General features: G+C 30.3%; 1 protein-coding gene across 2 annotated transcripts in view; it reads left to right on the forward strand.

The window, feature by feature from the left end:
- The window catches only part of LOC129968781 (excitatory amino acid transporter-like), a 137234-nt gene that overhangs the window by 87388 nt on the left and 26944 nt on the right, over positions 1-22902 (forward strand). For both annotated transcript variants that reach the window (XM_056083024.1, XM_056083025.1), the window contains exon 2: positions 22490-22604. In XM_056083024.1, the coding sequence (XP_055938999.1) occupies positions 22506-22604 (99 nt within the window). In that variant the 5' untranslated portion in view covers positions 22490-22505. The remainder of the gene's footprint in view (positions 1-22489; positions 22605-22902) is intronic.

Genomic DNA, 22902 nt, shown 5'->3' on the forward strand with positions numbered 1-22902 from the left:
TTTAGCCCTGAAACTAACGTGAGCTTTGAAATTTTATGTAATAAATTTTTTTCTAATTCAACATAAAATTCGATTTACCTTAATAAGAAAACAGTTTTAAAGTGACAAGAACGATAATATATTTCCATATATCCGCTTATATAAAAAAAATAACTGTAATCTTTAAAAGAAAAGCACTTAAAAAACTTTTCTTCTGTGCCTACTTCTGAAATTAAATGTAAAAAAAGTTGCCAAATGTACAAAATTTCAAAATATTAAATTTTTTATAATTATTAAAGACTAGTCATTAAACTTGCCTAGTCTGCAACATTTGTTGTAGAGATTTAATTCAAGGTAAATTGTTTTTATTCTACCATCGTTAGTCTTCAAGTAACTCTTTAATGAAATTCAATTAAATCAAGACATGTATCTGGAGCAAAATTTCAAGATTTGCTTGGCAGCAAATGAGATATTAAAATTTCAATATCTTGATATTATCACGAATAATGATTGTTTTTGATGATTGATACATACGAGATCCTTTCAGCTCATGAAAACCAAATTAAATACCGAATGTTACGAAATTTTTTATTCTGTTTGTTTAAAATTTCACCATACTTTGGGAAATATTTTTAAATTCATTTTCGATTGACTCTAAGAGGCTGACTGTGTCGCAACATTTGGATTTTGCTTTTCTTATTTGTATTGAACTCCTTTTTTTTTTCTCAGAAGCATTCAACCTATGTTTATTTGGTCTAAATTTATAAATTCTTTTCTTTCTCTTTAAAATTAATCTCTTGTGCCTAATGTTTTTTTTTAAAGTTTTTCAAATCAAGCTTCAAATGAAAGATTATATGAGCAGAGTGTTCGTTATAATATAACCTAATAGACAATTTTTAAACCATTTGAAACAGTATATACTCTTAGTTTAGAAAATACACTAAATGATTTAAACAATGATATTTTATTTTGTTTTGTTCAATAAATGAACTTCTGAAATAATTATGAATTTTACTAATTTTATTCAGTTTTTTTACCCTTTGAATCATATTCATTAAATATGGACACTCTAACTTGAAAATTTGAAATGTTTCAATATTCGGCGACCAAATTTGTCGAGTTATGAGGCTTTGGATATAATTATTTTAGAACAATCAATTTCATTATTTTAAGCGAATCAACCTTAAAGGCACTAATTACTGAATTTTTTTTCGAGTCGATCAATAGAGTAGTCTAAAATCGAGCGTTTTAATAAATTTATGATATTCAGATTTCCATAACTCAGCAAGTTTTAGTAGCAAAAAGGTATTTTTTTTTTCAAAAAAAAAATGTTAGTATATCAAGAATATTTCATATATGACGCATAGAATTATCTACAAAAATATTTAAAATCTGCAATTCATCAGAACACATATTGGCTCAAATTCCCTGAAATATAATCTTTCACTTAGATTATTTATTCAATTAGAGGTATAAGCCTATTACTAATAGTTTAAAAAATAGCTATTTGGCCAGATTAAAGTGAATATACACTACATATAAACTCTGATTACCTTAAATGATACAGAATAATTGAATTAAGGATATGCATACTTTGAAAAGTCATAGGAAACATTTCTTGCATGTAATTTTCTAGAAAATGTCATGTTTATATTCATTTTAATTTTGTACGTATTCATTTCAATTCAATACACACTGAAAATTACATTAATTATAGTTTGTAGTGAATTAATTTAATCTTTTAATCTGAGATTTTGTCAACGCTATAACAAAACGCTGATAAATTGCTCCGAAATGCACATTTTCATCTTCCAAAGTATATATGGGTTAAGGTTTATAGTGTTAGGTGAAACAGTTTATACTGTAGAGTGCCAACGCACACACACATTGGTAAAATTGTTAATCTAAGCTACAAAATTGTTGATTTGAGTAAAAAATCAAGAATAAATTTAATTTTTTTAGAAACTTATGGGTTTGAAAAGGAAAGATGAAATAAGAACAATGATTTTGGTTGCGTAAAAATGTTGTATGAAACTAGAAATTCCAAAAAAGAAAAATGGAAATATTAGAAACTGAGATCTATGAAAAAATACCAAGTATATTAGCAAAAGTTTTCAGATTTTATGTATAAATTTATATTCCTTGTAATGATTATTTTTATGAACGTGTGATTATTGAAATACCGAGTAACTTAAATATCGTATTCCTAGTAAATAAAAAGAAAATGATGAAATGAACCGATAATTCAGTAGGCACCGTCAATAAATCAAACAAAATGTTGTTGTTTCTTATGGCACTTGCCACGGACAAGCCCGTTGTTCAAAGACAGCCGATTTAAGCCTGAGGGGGAGCGCCTCTTGTTTTTATCGTAGAGCCAACTTGGGCCAAGAATACGACATGACTACTCACGCATCACTCATTCGCTTGCACAACCCCTTTTTACAAGAGGGCATATTGATACATCTCACAGATAGTACAGGAAGAACAACCATGCCCAAACCGGGACTCGAACGCGGGACGCCTAAATCACGGGGAAGATGCGCTATCCCTATGCCAGGACGCCGTCAATTAAACAAAATGATACAGTTAAATATACGATCAGAAATGTTTTTTGTATATGATTTCTATATCTTCAACTTTGAGTTTTTATGCATGAAATAGTAGCGCACAATGAGGCCAATAAACCATGAGGCATGTTGATGATAATTCTTAATTTTGATGCTCTTTTTGTACTTTTTTGCTGTAAGATCCAGATTGGTTTTGCGTATAAGTTCGCGTTTTATATATATATATTTCTGAAATAGCTGATGAAATTTATTATTTCGTTTAAATTCTTTATTTATTCTGATCTTTAGCAAGCATTTTCTAAATTTTTATGAAAAATTTTCATTAACACTCACACTTTTTCCAAATTGTTTTTTAAAGTTCAATGCAGCAATATACGTTTGCTTATCGACATAAATCACTTTTAAAAGTTTCGTAATCTAAATCGTCTTATTTAAATTTTTGTAAAGAAAAATATTTAGTTAAACAGATTATTACATAAAAATTAAGTATTATATAGAATGAGTGGATTCTGTTATACATATTAAGAAATACGAATTTTTTTCTCACCAAATACATGCTATGGATAAAAAAAAAAACTTTTCCAAGAATCTAAATATTAAATCGGCTAAATGAATAGGAACATAGAACTATGTTCAAAATAATATTATATGCGACGAAAGATGTTTATATAATCTTTCAAAGTCTTCTAATGACAAAAAAAAAAAAAAAAAATCATCAATAGGCCAGGTAGTCATACTATCCTTTTTGAGTTCAATATTTTATTATGATGGTACTGAAATTTTCAAAACATACTTCATATTATTCTCAACTCTGATCGCTCCACAGACGATGACTCATGATTTCCGTTGACTCATTCACTCTCTTTGATGTTCCCGCCTCTTGGAATAATGACAAAAACGACTTTTGTCAAAAGCGTAAACACAAGATTGGGAACGCCTTCTGGGTTTCCAATCGATTTTCCCCCCTGAATACAGTCCTCCCCTCAAAATGTGTATCCTGGGGCCTCAAAGCAAACACGAACCCTGATGGAGCCTCTTTAGGGTGCAAAAAGGTTACGCACGTGTCGCTCGTGACATGTGACAGCTAGGGTGACAGTTCCCTAGTGTCGAGAATGTTTGAGACATTTAAAGAATAGTTATTGCTCTTTTTCCCTTTCTATGTTTATCCCCTGTTGCTTCCCTCATTTATTTTTATCACAGAAATTGAGTAACCCTGTCTAAGATGTATTCGAGTTGCTGAAGAATAAATAACAACCAAAACGAAAATGGGAAAATAAAAAGAAAACTACAAAGAGACACGTGCTCTTAAAGAAAAATTTATGACTTATATTCATTACTTAAACACAAAACTATCAACTTCCCGTTTTCTTCTAGTTAAATCTTTGAAACTGATGCGAGGACATTAAATTAATATCATTCTTAGGAAGATCCGCAAGTGCAAATGTTGGACGGATATACATCAAAATTTAAATCATACTGATAAAAAGGGTGTAGCTTGAGCCAGCATCTTTTCACCAAACTTCAATATCACTGGAAAGTTAAAAAAAACATCAAGTCCACACATGCCAGATATTTTTTATGAATAAGGATCTGAATCCTAAGTTCTCCTTTCCTGAACCAATAATAGCGCCATCAGTCAACCGCCACTCTGGAAGAAACTGAATCGCAAAAATTATTTTGTATTACAGTATTAGGAACTCTATTTTTCTTTGTGTATTTGTACTGGACAATTGACAAAACGAAATGTTTTGTTATATTTGTAAAACTTTTGTTATTAATTAGACAAAGCAGTGGTAAATGATTAAAAATATTTCATCTTATATAAATTAGTTAAAGTTTTAAAAAAACATTGAATTCAAAGTTTTGACTGCATTTTTTATTGTTGACAATCATTCTCTTTCGTATAAATTTGAATTCCCGCCTTGAACAATCTTGTTATCAGAACGTCGAAGCCTTTAATAGAGTTTGGGATGGTTTCCGGCTAACGTCTCTCTTTTGTATAAAACAAATGGATAAACAAAGAAAATGGATGTTTCAAATATGACATAATCCGAAGTATCTTTTCCATGACGTCTGATAATGGTTTAAAATTGCAAGATCCGTCTTTCATAACTCTCCATCAAGCCGTTCAACTGGAACAAATCAAAATCGTAAGGCATTTTGAGATAAGTGCTTCAATTAACTTTGAGGAGTATGCGCCTGTTACGAAAAATGTCTGAAATTTTCCTTCAAGTTAGAATGATACGATTTCATTGTATTATCCATTTGCACAAATTCAGTCCTAGCAGACATCCTAATTTCATGATCCATCCCAATTTGCACATCCTAGTCCAAATGTTGGTGTCATTCACAAAGAGAAGGCTATGTGAGATGTAATAATAATGTAGTATCAACTTATGATTTTTATAAATTTTACTTCTGAGCCTAAATATATGCTGTGTCAACATTTTCTCAGAAGAGGGCATAAATGTCTGCGTAGAACAAATGTACAAAAACGGAAACTTGAAATACGGTACACTCCCGAGTATCTGTTTTACGACTATCCGGCTTCTGTACTATCCTGCCTAGTTTTCTTTTATCGTAATTAAATGGGGAAGGCAAGACGTTGCATTGGCAATATTGCTAAGGTCCTCCAACATGTCGTGTGCAAAATACAAGTTGTGACAGTAAAAGAGCAGCCTTCTTCATTTATAAGTGAAAGATAAAATCAGTTTGAATAATTTTTTTTAATACATTAGGCCTACGATTTACGTTACTGTTTTGTTTATGTTTCCTGTATTTAACTCAGGCATTGTAGAATTTACGTTAAAATGCGAACAGTTATAAGTGCAGGATATAAATTATCAGTACAAAGCTCTCTATTTTAAATCGACAGGTTACAGGCAACTGCTTCTATGATTCGCAAGGCCGCTTTCGCTTCCACATTCTATGTGACTTGCGATAAATGGAGGACTTAGTATTCAATAAGAAGTGAGAAAATACGTATTATATCAGTGATTTTTGATATAAGAATTTTGTTTCCGTTATTGGTGGACAAAGAAATAAGTTCATAAAACTCCGGCTTATTCGGTATTTTTGTTATCCGGCCTGCCATTCCGTCACATTAAATCGGATGCTCGGGAGTGCACCGTATTTATATTAAACAGAATAACTTGTTTGAAGATAATGTTTGTACCACTATTTTGTGATCTTCTTTTGAAGAATAAATTTGAATTTATTCATATTTTGAATGTAAAATTCGCTGCAGTCAGATACAATTTAAGTTCATGATTTGCACGGGCATAATGCTGTATAAAGTGCACATGTAATAAGCCATTAATGCTGTAATAACAGGATGTTTTATTTTGCGGATGACTTGGTATGTATATTTTATTTAAAGAATAGTTCATCAAGCTATGAAGATTTCAGTCAGAGGAGGAAGATACTCAAGAGGAACTAAATTCTCTTTTCTAATCAGCATGTTGATAGTTTTATTACGACAGCTTGTTGCTGAAAGAGACCGCTGTTTATTTGACAGCTGTTAAGGCCGTCTAATGTTTCTTTTCTGAATTTGAATTTGCTGTTATAAAAGTTTAATTTGTAATTTCATACTTCCCTCGCCTTAAACTCTGATTCCGTTTATCATACAAAGAGTCTTTTATTGTGATATTATGAACGCCTTTTAAAGAGGTATGGAATTTCAAGATGTTTGCTGTTGTAAATGCAAACGTATGAACTTATTGGAAGGGGTCATCGTGGAACTACGTGGAAAAGCCAATTTTTCTCAGAAATATCGAATATTTTTTTTATTCAATACTCTTAATTTCTGAACAGCTTTATTTATAAATTCATATGAATATTGTTTCTGTTCTCATTTTTTTAGGAAAAAAATTCATTTCCATATTTAGATAATTTTTATTTTAATCCTATTTGTTATCTTATTAAATGCTATTTTCTCAAATTCTAAATTTTGCTAAAATCATCGTATGGTAAACTTTATAAATTAAAATCTAATGTGCATTTTTTGCTTAAATTTCGCATAATAATTTTTTACAACTCCTAAACAACAGAATAAGCTATCTGTTCATTTAAAAAGATCTTGCAGTGTTGCGAAAAATTTGTAAATGCCGTGTAATTGATCAGTCAAACCCCAGAGAACCAGTTAATATTTATTTTATTTCGTAGTTCAGAAACTATGTAAAATATTTCATAAGTTATTTATAAAAATTTAAACAAATCTTTTAGTATTCTACATTGGGTAGTAATTTTGTTTTACGATTTTTTTTTTTACCCAAAAAAATTGTTTCTTCCAATTTCCAAAACACTTTTGTGTTTTAACTGATATATTTTTACTTCATTAGTGAATTTTCAATCTGTTAATAAAAAAATTCCATAACATAAATATTTCATAAAGTTTTTTCAAGAAATTCATTCCACACTTAGTTTCGTATCTGAAATTCTTTATTTCTCCTCTTCATTATCTAGCATGCGTGTAAGACATTTTTTCCTACGAATGCTCATGCTTCGAATACGATAAGGGACGATACGAATTTTACACATTCACATACTTTTATTTTTCACGCACACCACATAAAATAAACATTTTATAGGTGTACCCTCTAGCGGCGAAAATTCGCAACAACAATATCCGAAGTTTTTTTTATACAGAGAAGCACAATTCGTTGTTGCAATTTCTTTTTCTTTTAAATGTATTAATTCGAAATTCTAGAATGAGTTGGACAATGTTTGTTAACATTCGGGAAAAAAAAATTGAATTTCGTAAAGCTGAAAATTTTTTGATACCTCAAGTTGTTCCGCCCACACTGACAGAGTTTAAGCAGGAAACACATTATGACCCTCCCTATGTTTATACATGTCCACAAAGTGTGTTATGCTACGCTTCGTTGATCTATTTTAATGAGATTTGCAACATTTCTCAATGGACCTTATGTTTACGATCCTGGAAAAGCAATATGCAAACAGTAAGATCTGGTTTTGCGAAATCTTTGAGTAGATTTTATGTCTGGTTAATGATGAAACATAAAATTGCTGATAAAATAGATACATGGAACAAAGCGTACATGCAGTAAGAATGAATACATTTCTGCTATTTTTGGTAATATTCCGATTTCTATTTCTGTGATTTTCAAACTATTCGGATTTTGATTAAATTGATTGCTCTCTTTTTCCTTTTGTCATCTCTTTTGATGAAGTTCAGATTTTTATTATTTATGCGTTCAGCAGATTTTATGCTCAATTATGTCTAGAAATTGTTGTTAAAATAAATAAATAAGACACTCGAGTATATTTAGAGAGAATGGAATTAAATTTATGTTTATTTTGATTCCCGATTTCTGATTTTTTTTTTTATCTATCCAAATCTGTTTTGTAGATAAGTTAACTTTTTTTTTCTTTCTGTTATTTCTTTTCAACAAGTAAATGTCTTTTATTATGTAATTCTTGTGAAGATTTTACATCCTGATGCTGATCAGATAAACACATGGAATCTCTAATAGATAGATGAATATTGATGAATTTCAGCGGATTTTGGTCTCATCTTATTATTAATTTAATGTCTTTCAAAGTATCCGCTTTTAAAAGATTTATTATCTTCCTTTTTTGACTATTATTTCATCTTATCTCTGGCATCTTCTGTCTGACTTGTATTGTGAAATAATTGAGCAGTTTTTAAAATTATTTCACAATACATTGACAATAGAAATAAATTATTTCTAAAGTAGATATTTGGAATTAAGAATAGATTAGATTCGAAAAATAGTTAAAGGAAGTTTCTACTCATTTAACCTAATTACGCAATTTGGAAATATTTCCAAACATATATTTTGTTAGCTGTTATCCTAAATACGACAGAAAAAATTGTAATTCTATTATTTAATACAATTAATAATAATTAATGCTTTATATTGATGGCATTCATAGTTAACTGTAAAACAGATTAGAATAGTTCACTTTTGTATATTAAACTATATACTTTTGTCCGTTTTGAAATAATAAAATCGAAATGTATAAAATGATGGTCGATTCTTGACTGTATAAGTGCCTCCAATTTCTGTATATTTCTATCCTATTTTTTATCCACGGAATTCCATGTGTTAATTTTGGGATTTCCAGTTTTTCAAAACCTACCCTTTAAATGAATGTAGCTTTTATTTTCGATACCATTTTATATCTGTCTATTGCATTTCTTCTGCAATGACATGCTCTAAGAATTTTTTTCACGTTTTCACTAAATATATGCTTATGCAACAAATGGTTAATGATTTACAGCAGAATTTCCTTAAAGTATTCTCTGTTAGATGCTCTTACATTAAATAAATGACAATGAAAGAGAAAAGTTATAAAAGTGTATATAAAGCTATACGCAGATGTTTTTCATGGTAATTTTGGGAATGCTAGCTTACTGATAATTTCAGCATGGGAGAGAAAAAAAGAATGAGCAGTTTGCAGTTAGAATTAATGAACAAAAAAAAAAAAAAGAGTTTTACTTTGAAAATTTTATCATTTAATGTTAAAATTGAAGTAATGACTTCTTTGTTTAAACTGCAATAGGCAATTTAAGCATGTACAAGCAAGTGTATTTACCTTATAAAGTTATAAATTTATTAAAGTTTATAACTGCTCTTGGATTTTTAATAATTATATATTATATGATACATTTTATTCTTAAGAATACTTATATTTAATTTTTAATATTCCAAGTCAATCTCAGATAGAAGATTTATATTTTCAAATAATCATGAAAAGTTCTTTGCTTTTTTCTAGAGTCAGCTGTATTTAGCTGTGATATTAATCTTTTATACATAAACAAGATATAAATTAATTTCAATAACTTATAAATTCTGACATTATAAAGACTTTTCATAAAAAATTATCGGATAAAGTATTTATAAAATAAAAGTTAGATGCAATGATTATTAAATAAAAAACAATTTCAAGGTAAAACTAACAATTGTAGGATAGTATGGTTGCATCAATATTTATCCTTTTTTCTAATGTGAAATATAGAAATTGAAATGAACATTGAACTCCGAAATTTGGATGATTTTTTTTAGCTTTTTTAGGCCTTTCTGAATGTGGAAAAACTATTTAAACTTATTTCTTAAATGCTAAATTGTGCATGTGATTCTTGCATCAAAGTTTCAATTTCCATCAAATTCTTAACGGAATTCATAAAAAAATACTTTTCTTGACGCCTACTCTGTTTTCTTATATAGTACCACAAAGCAGTATACAATATATTCCCAAGTCTCCGTTTCGAGATTATCTGGTATTATCCGGCTTAGTTTTCTTTTATCGTAATTAAATGAGAAAGGCAAGGCGTCTATTAAGTCATCTATGAAGGACGTTTTCAAAACCTAAAAACTGAAAGTTTTGACTTTTATCTTTGGGTTACCTATCTGTGTAATCATTTATCAGTAGAAAATAAATCACTTTAAATCAATTTTGTTAAGGATTAGGCATACCATTTACATTAATGTTTTGTTTGTATTTCCCGCTTTTCAATTAGGCATTACAGAATTTATGTTCAAATGTGGACAGTTCATATCCTTTAACTTACTTTTTCTCTAATAAATTATTGAAACGTACTGTACAGTATATCAACATATATAAACTACCAATACAGAGTCTTCTATTTTAATTAAAAAATATGGAAAATAAATTATGGAAACGTACTGTGCAGTATATCAACATATATAAACTACCAATACAGAGTCTTCTATTTTAATTAAAAAATATGGAAAATAAATTATGGAAACGTACTGTACAGTATATCAACATATATAAACTACCAATATAGAGTCTTCTATTTTAACTCTATACATTACCGGCAACTATTTCTATGATTCACCAGGGCGCAGCTGCCTTCATATTGAGATAAAGGGAGGGCTTAGTACTCAATAAGAAGTGAGAAAATACGTATTATAACATTAATTTTTGTATAAAAACTTTTTCTTCTGTTATTGATGGGCAAAGAAATGAGATATAGAAATCTATCGGCCTATCCGGCTTTTTTGTTATCCGGCTGGTCTTTCCACCGCATTAGGCCGGATCCATGGGAATGTATTGTAATTACAAAGAATTAGCAAAGTGTGATACACATATGCTTAAAATTACCTTGTGATTTTCTACAAAGAAATAAAACTAATACATTTCAATACATCAACACATTTGTGAGCTAGAAGTCTCTTGGCACAGACATTTGTAAAGTGGGGGAGCGAGGCTTCTTCCCCCTCTTCATTCCTGATGCAAAGCTTTCGCCCAAATGTGTTACAGAACAAAGCTTTTATTTTTATCCAGGAATAAAAAAAAAAGTGGCAGAGTGATTATCAAACCAGTGTGAGAGACATGTCCTGGCTCTCAAGCAGATCAGAATAGACACTCGAGTATTACAAAGTATTCGCTAAATTACATTCAGCATTGATGTGGAACTTTCAGGAACAATGACTTTCTTTTCACGGGTTTTAAAGCATTTACTTGTTGATATTTGATTTCCTTTTATTCTTTAAAAGCAGAAGAGAAATAATGAAGTTGAAAATAAATGTATGCAAGTGGTAAGATGAATGGATTATTGGGCTCATCAAAATATGTATAAATCCTTTTTTTCCCCAAAGTACTGAGATTTAGAGAGATTCTGAAGACTGTATGCTTTTAATATTAGCTTTTTTTATTTACCACAAGCACATAATTCCTTTCCTTCTTTTTTTGTTAAAATTATATACATCTGTCTTCAATATTTACACTATAAATAATGTTTTTAGCTTAAAGTGATCTTTGTTCATATTTTATTTTAAGAGAAATTTCTATTAATTGTAAGTAATTTAATTCATTATTTCTTTAGTAGCGAAACTTTGAATTAAGTATAGCTGTAAAATCTTCCAGTTAAGGAGGCTAAAACGTTCGTATAGAAATTCGTTTACATTTGACCGTTGCCATTTCACATTAAGTAATAAAAATAATTTCTGTGCTGTCTACATTAGTGTTTTATATATCAGATTCTTCAAATATTGAATAACTGGAATTTTGGAATAAATATATATATTTTAATATTGCTGCTTTCTGAAAATTGGATCAACTTATCCTTTAAAAACTACTACTTAAAAATTTTATTTGCTCATACAGATGTTTGTATGACATAAAATACATTCTTATTTTTAACATATTTCGTTTTTTTTTTTAAACTCATAGAAATTACGACATTATATTAAAAGAATTTTAAATTCCCCCCGATCGCATTGAATTTTTATGACTTGACAAGCTTTGTACCCATCTAATCTTGAGATGGATTTTAAATCATTTTCTATTCACGATTTATTAATTTTACTAATTCAGTTAAAATTTATAGCAAAATTTAACTATTTAGAATATTTTTAAGTTCTTTTTCTTTATCTTCGGCTATAATGAACAGAATTGAATAATCCTCCTTAAAATATTTAGTCATCATTTTTTTTCTTTATTTATCTTTTGAAATAAATACCTTTAAAAACTGAAAATAACATATTTCAGCTGGATAGGGAACACAGAATAAAGTATGTAAAGTTATGTGCTTTTTATGAATAACGTATATGTACGTTTTATGAATAACGTATATATACGTTTTATGAATAACGTATATATACGTTTTATGAATAACGTATATGTACGTTTTATGAATAACGTATATGTACGTTTTATGTTGGCACTGTTCGTTTTGGTAAGCTTCTTTTGACACACTAACGCATATTTCTTGTTTTGTTACATCTCCTTGCCAGTTTAATACGTGTGACAATATAAATTTAATCGTAAGAGGCAATACAAGATCTCCTTTACTATTGTCATCACGGTACTGAAGAATTAAAAAGGATAAATAAATTTTTCATTAAATTTCTGAAGAAAGTTGTTATTGAGATGATTGTAATAGTAGTAATAAATATTAATTAGCTTATAAGTATATCAGAAATTTTGCTTAGTTATCACCATGTGGAAGGCTATTCCTCAATTATGTTAAAATATAATTGCATATGACTCATGCTATGGCGTAGTAATACAAAGGGAAAATGGATAATGTGCAAAAACCATTCTGGAATTAAAATAGCACAGCTTTTTGGGTATATTTCCGTTCAAATGACATCATATTATTGAAGAGAAGACAAAGTAAACGTGCCATGTCTTGTTATTAACCTCATTATTAAATATGTTTCTTTCTCTTTTAAATACTTAAAGCATTTCTGATAAATAAATTCTTTTGAAATTGGATCTTCTGCTTTGTTTTCTTAAATTCATTGGCATTACTCAATAGCATAACTTAAATTAATTTTACATCACTCTCAATATCATTATACTTTTTACATCATTTAAAAAAAATGTCGCAAATTTAACAAAAAACTAAAGCTATTTATAGGTACTTCTCTCCTTCGAATCAAAGTGAAACTGCAGCTTAATGCGTAATATACAGTTATGCCCTCTTTTAACCTCAGATATTTATTATCCGCTCTTTAATCACCGTGAACTAGTGAAACACGTGCTATCAGATTTCATTTCAGTAGGTCAGTCTCTTAAAAATCTCAGGCCACCCAGTGCGATGTAAGAGGAAAATTCCTCGATGAATAAAACATTTGTTTTCTGTCCATTTGTAAAAGCGAAAAGACGCTGACAGACGTTTTAGTTCCGTGGGAAAAGGAACGGGAGGACAGTTCCCTCGTGTCGTGCGGACACTGCAGAAAAACTACACGGGATGATAAAGATCCTTTCCCACTCAAAATGGGGGGTGGAACTGTCAGCAATTGCGTGGGTGAGTGACGGTTTGACACTGAAAAAGCTCGCCTGTTGATGTTTTATCTGCAGTAATAAAGCCTCTTCCTCAAGTGGGTGCTTCCTCTTGCAGTCGGTTCAGAGGCTTCTGTTTGTTTCTTTCCTCTCTCTCTAATAGGAAGAAAGCTGTCTTTTTATATTTTCAAGGAGTCGAAAAATACCCCATACATTATAGTCGTCTTTGCTACCAGACGAGAAATTTAGTGGAAATCCAAAAGAATGATGAAAGATTTCGATTAAAACTAGACCTTCAATTAGAAATTTTGTGAGGATTAAAAATTTAAAAATTTGTTATGTTTTATGTTATATAATTGTGATTTTCAATCTGGTAATGAAGACAATAATAGAGTAGACAGCCTTTTAATGCGATTAAGAATTCAAGCATGATGTAGAGTTATAAAAAAAAGAGTAAAATGTAGAATTAGAAAATAAATTTCTTTTTACTCAACTTTACGAAGTTAGAGTAATACCATAAAAACAAATTTGATTTGGGTGCAAGGAATTTAAACTACGCATAATATATGTCCGATACGAGAAAATATCAGGGAGGCCCAGCATGCCCACCACAGATTATAACATGTGCAAATGTCGAAAATTTGATTCAAACCAAACCAATTATCACATTCATTGGAGGGAGATTTCTCACAAAGTCAGCATTTCCATTAGCAATGTGCTGTATATTCTTTAAAAGAAAAAAAAATCGCCTAAGGGTAGACGCATTTTTTTCTGGATACTTTGGCATTTCTCATACAAAATAAAGCTACGTGAATGGGATTATATCTTATACATTTATTCCGATATTAGGCGAAAGGTGTTTATATGCTATACCATATCATTACAGGGGATGAACCGTGAATATATCATGTGATTCCTGAGGCAAGTAACATGTATTTTAAGTGACTCCGCTATCTGAACCCAGATATCTTCTATGCCAGTGTTTCCCAAAGTGTGGTATGCGTGCCCCCAGGGATACAATAAGAGTTTGATGGGGGTACAACTGAGGTGGAAGTCAACCCCCGGGAAATCACTTGACTCTGTCCAAAATGAAAGAAGGCCCAATTATCTGTAGTACACTGTCCCTCCCCACGTGACCGAAATCGGAGAAACCTTTGATTTTTACCGCGGACGGGGTTAAGTTAAATCAGGAAAAACTATTTCCCTAATTTAAACAAAAATATTGAATGGATAAGAGATCCGTTTAACATTGACACAACATCCATGCCAGAAGATTTGACGCATACGGAAGAAGAGCAATTGTTGGAATTGGCTTCAGACGGATTTTTGAAAATTAAACATAGGGAGAGTACCTTAACATCATTTTGGTTACAAATGCAACACGTGTATCCGGTCTTAACAGAAAAGTTCTGAAATACATCTTGCCTTTTCCAACTTGATTCTTGAAGTTTCTTTTTTCAGCATTTGTAGAGATTAAGTCGAAAAAAAAAAAAAAGGAACAGACTATTGGACGAGGAACCGCATCTGAGTTTAAAATTAACAAACAGGGAACCAAATTATGACGATCTGTCATCTCAGCACAAACCATTTCATCCTTCTCATTGATCCAAATAAATGTTACTTGCAATATAACTTTTATTTATATTTTATTATGAATAATTTTATTTCTCTTTTCTTATTATTTTGTGTATGTCACAAAAATATAAGAAAAAATAAATATATTTTTGATTCTTATTAAAATACATCCATTTTTTTTGACGATGGGTACTCAGCGTTACGAAAATTACTGAAGGGGTACACATATGTCAAAAGTTTGGGAAACACTGGTCTATGCCATAGATTGGATAACGGACCATACGAATCTGTCAACATCCATGATGATTATCTGGAAAAGTATTATATTCCAATGCATTTCTAGCAGGGATTTACCTTTTTTTTTGATTGAGTGATCACATATTTTCTCTCAGAGGACTTGTTACCTGACTTTTTGAATGATCCTCGCATTTTAACTCGGTTGCGGATAGGGCATACAAGATTAACTCACAGTCACTTATTGCTCAAAGAACAGGCACCAATGTACTCCTACTTTACTATAGTTGTTTATATTAGGATAAAATGCTCAAAATTTAATTTCCAATGCTTGCATTTCTATAAAACTACTACGATTCATTTATCACATTCTAATCTTTTTGCATTTTTTAAAACCAATAGGATTTTAATTTTCTTATCTAAACATTGTTTGATTTTAATCAAAATTTCTCACCGATTATAAAATTGTACTTTTTATCTTAGTACTATTTTTACAGTTTAGTCTAGCGCAGTATGATCAGTCTAATGACCCTTGCGATAAAATACAAATATATAAATGTATGTAAAAATAATCAAAACGTAATATATAGTCATCATTCAGATGAAAGTCATAACTTTGAAATTAACGACTTTGGATATATTCAGTTGTAGTCAAAATTGCGTAATCTTTTTCCAAAAACCGCATTTTTGAGATCTGATGGCTCATGACAGCAATTTTATTAAGAGAAATATCATAAAATTATGATAATTTTCTTAATAACATTTTCTTATTTTCAAGATAATTTAATAGTGAATTTTTTTTAAAAAAATGATTTTTAGATAGGTATTTTATTGTATCAGCAGTTATAAGGAAGAAAAAGCAAATACAGAAATTATGACATATACAAAATTCTCATTTATGGCAGTCAGTACTTAGTTGGGTAACTTTTAGTACAAATGACAGCCGTGAAACACCGCCCCACGGAAATCGTCATTGGTTTTAGTTCCTGAGTTGATATAATGTGATGCCATGATTGAATTGTTGTTTCATTCAATTGGATTTCTTAATTGGGTTACTCCTTTGTAACAGGTTTCTACAGTCTGATTCATAGATGTGCGATTGTATTGACAAAACTGCATCTCCCATTCCAATGGTGAAATACAACTGTCTTGAAGCTCGGTTTTTATACAGTGGCAGCATGTCATGAAATTGAATCTTAATTAACTATATATTCTTCAATATCGGGAGAAAGATCACATGCCAAAGAAAGCAGTTTAAGAATTAGTATTTCTTGGACAGTTTCATTTACGTATTCTTGGGCATTGATATTCTCATCAATTACATTAATTCTGCCCAAGTAGTTTACTGCCATGCAACACCAGGTCAAAACACTAACTGGACATCTAATAGTAGATGTAATACAATCAGAATGTAAATCTTATTCTTCTCCCTATGCATTTTATACCAACGGTACCAAATAGTGAAATTTCCAATCACTCTTTGGATCCAGATCGCTCTATTCCATTTTACTGTTGTCCAATTAACATGGGGGTTTACTCAGTTTAATATTTTCAACATTGGTTTCGGTTATTTTTTTTTTTTTTTTTTTTTTTTTTTTTGTAGAATTCTTGCATTTAGAGCAGAATTCTGCAATTTCAGTCTAATGGTCCTCACACTCAATATCACATCGCATCGCATCTTTTCACTTTATATACCCTCAAATAATTTTATTTTATCATGTAAAGACAGTCTTTTATTTATTCTATCATCACATGATGTTATTTATCTTTGTCTGCCTTTACTTATTTGATTCTCAAAAGTTAAGAAATACCGCATTTAGTTAGATTTCGACCAATTTTCTGCCTAATTTAAGAATAACTAAAGCTTTATATATATATATATATATATAATAGTAAAATTGTACATCGTTTTTTTGGTGGCTAATCAAATCTTTTTGAATTTTTTTTTTACTTTTTATATATATTTTAATATATTTCATTAAATTTCATTAATTTAAATTATTTCATTAAATGAAATTACAATTCATAAAATGAAAGAACACTAGAAACAGAGGCTAACTTTATGGCAATCATAAAAAAGGCAGAAAAACATACCACGGTACTTTGTCAACTCTTAATAGTGTCAATATTGCTGAATTCTATTGATAACAAGATATCACTTTTATTAGATTTCCAAAACTTTTTCCCCATATTGAAAAAAAGCCATGTCTTATCAATTTAAGCAAGGTGATCTTCTTTATTCTATTTATTTAGCTATAACTTAAAAGAATAATGATTATTTAATAAAATTCAATGTATTGCATTCTTGGTTAAATTATCTTTTAACTGATATATAGCTTCAGGGTATTACTGTAAATATTATTGTTATCATGAGGCATCAAATCTTTCAGTTGGTCTACCAACTCTTTGCTTGGGATACCAATATCCGCCGTTCCTTTTTAATCCACTAATGAACAAGACCTTCATGTAACTTGTTGAACAAGATCTTCATGTAACTTGTTGAACAAGATCTTCTTTGCGACATACTTGCATTCTTGTCCCCATGCATTGTGAATGCGGTTTAGAGCCAAGTGATTTTCACCTCTTTCCTGAATTGACAACTAGTGTTGTTTCAAACGGAACGTTAATATAACCAAACCAAACCTGAATTGACTAGGAAGCCAAAGCTCACGAGGAGTTTGCAACATTAATGCCCACATCATATCATTAGAAGAAAGGTTCTTTAACTTAGTTAAACGATATGACAAATATATGTATCTTCACTTCGATTGCGTCGATATGTAATCATACTTGCTCACAACTTTTAATAAGAAACTAATTTTGTTCTATACGCTTATCTTATTTCTATAGTCCATCGGTGGTTAAAAAATGGCCATTCGTAAAAAAATGGATTGAATTTTTTACGAATATAAAAAACTATATTTTATGAATAAATTAATGAGTAATAAATTAGTTATATAACTTGATCTTCTGAGCTGCTTTTGTCGCTGACGCTCGTGTGTCATTCTTTCATCTTTCACAGTATATTCTAGAAAGCTGTTTAAAAACTGATAACTTTTCACTCTTTCGGAACAAATGAAGCCTCTCATCGTCTGTATCTTTCCTTATCCGGCTTTGAACGACTGTTTATTTATGTACGCACCAAGATCACAAACTTTCCCTCGTGACCTGAGAAAAAGTTTGAAGAAATTAACGAAATCTCAAACGTGCGCTTCGATAACGTGTGATAACAGGGATAATTTTAGCAACCTGTTTGATTTCCTAGAAGAGGAAATTTGGTTATGAAATGATCCAAAATTAATGCGAAGTTCATTCATTTCTCTGCAGTAAAAAATAATCTGTTGTTTGAAGTAGTTCTATTGCACTTGAAATATTTTACCATTGTCTTATATTTAATGGTATTCATTATCAAGAACATTATTTGGGTTTTTGGAATAAATAAGATAATATCAAACATCGTATGTGTAGTTTACACGAAATACGACTATAGATGTGATTCTTAAATATAGTTTGTCATCTTTTTTTTGTATTTTTATGAAACAATCTAGTATAAAAACACACAGTTCTCAATTTTGTATGCACAAATTTCTCTTAGAAATGCCTAGGTTGCATGAAATAGAACTATACGCGTGATTCTTAAATATAGTTTGTCATCTTTTTTGAATTTTTACGAAACATTCTGTTACAAAAAGCACAGTTCTTTTGTATATATGAATTTCTCTTAAAAATTGACTAAATGTTGTATGTATTTATGTACTTTACAATCTTACATTTTCGTCTGACACTCCCACCCCAAAATTAGATCGGATCCTGCAAACATTCATAATGCTTTATTTCAGTGGCTTTAATATCTAAAAAAATAAATGAAAATCTATTTTCATCGATTTTCTTATATATTGCCCAAGCCATTTTGTATTCAACTTCGTAATAAGAACAGAATCAAAGAATGCAACTCAGACGTCTTCCCTCTGATCGACTGGGTCCAAATTTTCTTGAAAAATCAGCAATTTTGATGCCAAGAAGACATAAAAAAACTTCATTTACATATATTCTATGATTTTTATTTTGGAGTTTAAAACTCTCACATTGGCACAAATAGATAGACGGACAAATAGTCTGTCCTTCTAAAAATTGGACATTGCTGTATATTTAAATTCTAGTAACCAATTACACATTAACAAATTCTTCAATAATTTACCAACCTATTTAGTTCTCCGAAGTTTTGAATTATTGCATTTACAGATTTGTAGATAGACTTAATTTTTTTAAAAAAAAGCTTCTTTTCGGACCAAGCGTAGTCTAAAATGAGAGATACATTAAAATTTCGAAGTTATAGTGAACTATCATGGTTTTTGTATTTTTACAAATGAGATTAAAATTCCAATTTCTTTTAAGTATTTCTCTGTATCTTTTCAGTTTTATTTCGAACTTCATGCTTTTTATTTAATAAAATATTTTTTACCTACTTTTTTGGCACATTACTTAAAGCATGTTAGTTTTTTTTATTTTTATAATTCACTTTCCAAAAGCAAAATTTATATTGGAAATAAGAAAGGGCAAACAAGAAATCGCGATTGCCCTCCATGGGCGCGCTCACATTCTATTACAGATTCAACTGTACTGTTGTACTTTTATGAATTCCTATTCCACTAAGCTGATTGTTACAACTGGTATAGCCTTTTCTTTTATTTAATTCACTGGTAGAGTCCTCTAATGCGGTATTTCGACCTTATGTTCTACTGCAAAAGTTTATTGTTTGGACATGAATGGCCACTCTTAAAACTTCTCTCAACGCCTTTACATATTAAGAAAGTGAAATAAAATGAATAAAAAAATGTATCAGGGGAATTTAAACTAGGTGAAAAAGTTACATTTGGCCAAGCTACTCCAAATCAAAGGAAGAAATATCCTAAAATGATCAATGAAAACCTATAAATAATATAAGAAAAATATTTTAAAAATATTCTATGTTCTAGTCCAAATTGAAATACCTTCATACAAATTTCAAGCAAAAGAAGTTCAAAAATTTATTCAAAAGAAAAAATAAATATCTGAAAAAAAAGCATAAGAGGTGAAATGTTAGCAATATCCTTTCATTCTATCTTTTATTGGAAGTGGAAAATTCTTTTGGTATATAAACTGCACATAAAAGTTTTACGTACTTAGAATCTGTGAAAGAGCTAAAAATTGTTTTGAAAGCCAAATGAGATTATTTATAGGTGGAAATAAAAGCAACGAATACAGCGAGCCCATTTATGGCATTCAAAAGCAAACCAAGTAGCGTAGCATGTCATAAGAAAGATTTACCACGAAATCTTGTCTAGATAATAATATTTAGACATCATAATATGTGGATAACATTGATATTAAGAACTGCAACTAATATTATTATAATGTGGGTCACACATATTTAACAATACATGCCAACTCTTCTTCTTCCCGCTTTCCTGTTAATGAAAACAAACAAAGGAAAAAAACGGTTATTTTTATCAATATAGTGCATTATGTCGTGCGTTCTTAAGGTCAAACTTCCTCTGTATTTCCGCATTGACTTATCTCTTAGAAATGTTTTATAAAAGACTTCCTCGGACTTGTATTTTGATCCACATTAGTAGTTAGGGTTAAAAAAAACTAAGGAAGACTGGCACCATGTAAAAATAACTTTGGCATTTGAACTGTCTATAATAGCCCCAAATTCAAGATCATATCTGCAAGGAAATTGATTGTTTGTTTCAGGAGTCAAGAGTATTTAAGTGATTTAAAATTTCTGTCATCCGAGTTTTCCATGTAATTATTATTAAGGGAGAAATTAAGCCATGGTAAATATTTAGATATACAAATTTTTATTTCTAAGAATCCTTGGTTTTATGCAAATATTTTGTGATAATTAATAAACAAATTTGATAGTATGTTATAAAGTAATGAGGGATTTATATAAGGTCAGAGGATTTATTTTTTGTGAAAAATTATTATCGGCAGAAAAATATTTGAAATTTTGAATTTTTTTTATATTTATCATCCGAATGTATTTTCGAAGCGTTATTGATTATTCGTAGTTCTGAATTTCTGACATACTGAAAAGTAATTGTATTTGTTAATGTGTGTCATTTATAAAGCAACCGGATGTGTCGGATTTACTTGAATAATCTTCTGGAGTCCCCACTTGATATAGTACCAGTTTTATTGATGATTCAGTTGAAGTGGTCTTTTGCTTTAAGAATGCCTGGCACATTTGATAATAACCCTTAAATGATACCTTTGTACGCAAGGAATGGGTGCGCTAATAACCTAAATACTCCTGAATTTGAGTTCCTGGGATTATGGTATTCTTAAGATGACATTCAAGAAACCTTGAAAAAAAAAACCAATTCGTTGCATTAGATATAGAAGCGTATATTTGCATTAGTTGCATATATTCTTAAAACGATAAACCTCTTTACCTGTATCATTAAGAGATTTAGGTTATAGGGTTATATATATACGGTGTTGTCGAATTCGACCGACAAATTCAGAGGGGTGATGGTAGGCATCAAGAGGATAAAGAATCACCATACAACATAGGGCCCCAAACGACATTTAGTAGGTGAAAATCGCAAAAATATAAAGAGTCGGTTTTGATGATCTAGGGGGTCGCAAATCACTGAAAACGAAAAAGTGGTTTAGAACACATATTTGCAAAAAAATTAAAACATGAAGAAAAATAAAATCTTGAAAATGTAAGGAATTTTATATTTTATAATTTGATATAAGCGTGTAGTGTGAGAACTGGGGAGTTTTAAAGATATTCAAGCAAAACTAAAATGGGAAAACATCGCTGTAACATCAGTACCGATGTTCGCAGAGAGCGTTGTTAAATTCGAAAGACAAATTCAGAGTAAGGATAGTAGGCATTAAAAAGATGAAAAATTACCAGGAAACACAGGCTGGCAGGTAACAATTATTCAGTGAAAATCGCAAATTAGACGTCGATGCAAAATAGACTGGCGAAGAGAATGACCCAATGAATGCGAGGATTGGAACAAGGTAATCGAGAGAAGAAGCATTCTCGTATGAAAATTTTTCATGTGTTCTAGAAAAATAAAAGCAGCGAGTAAGAATTCTTTAATGAGCATTGCAGAAATGATGGTCTTTTAACTTCATTCGCAAACAACAAACCAGATTTCGCGAATGTAACTAAAATGTGCTGGTGCTATAAATATGTATGTATGTATATAATATAATGTTCCTTAAATTTGAGTTATGAGTGCTCTTATGAGAGAGTATTAGGAGAGAGTGCTTTTCTAACAACGGGTTTAATAATGATTGTTTTATGGTAATAATTCTTATATTATATGGGAGTAATACATTCTGATGATATATTTACTAATTGTAGTTTGTCTTCTTCTCGGCAGGTCGGGGAGCGTCAAGATGCCTGCAGAAGCGACGGGCGATGGAAGTGCGAAGATTCCGATGATTGGCACGGCCGTTACCATCTTAGGAGAAGCGCCCAGAAGTTGTTGGCAAGGCGTAAGTTCTCTCCTATTTCTAGCTATGAGTTGGTGTGCAGTAAAAATCATGCATCGAATTAATGTATTAATACAGTACACTCCCGAGTATCCGGTCAAATGGAGCGGAAGAGCAGACAGGATAACAAAAAAGCCGAATAGGCCGGAGTTATATTAACCCATTTCTTTGCCCACCAATACCATAGGACAAAGTTTTTATGCCAAAATTTGCTGTTATAATACTTATTTTTCTCACTTCTTATTGAGTACTAAGCCCTCCATTAATCACAAGCCACATAGAGCCATAGAAGCCAGAGAAA

Source organism: Argiope bruennichi, chromosome 5 (assembly GCF_947563725.1).
Source record: "Argiope bruennichi chromosome 5, qqArgBrue1.1, whole genome shotgun sequence".
Lineage (NCBI taxonomy): Eukaryota > Metazoa > Arthropoda > Arachnida > Araneae > Araneidae > Argiope > Argiope bruennichi.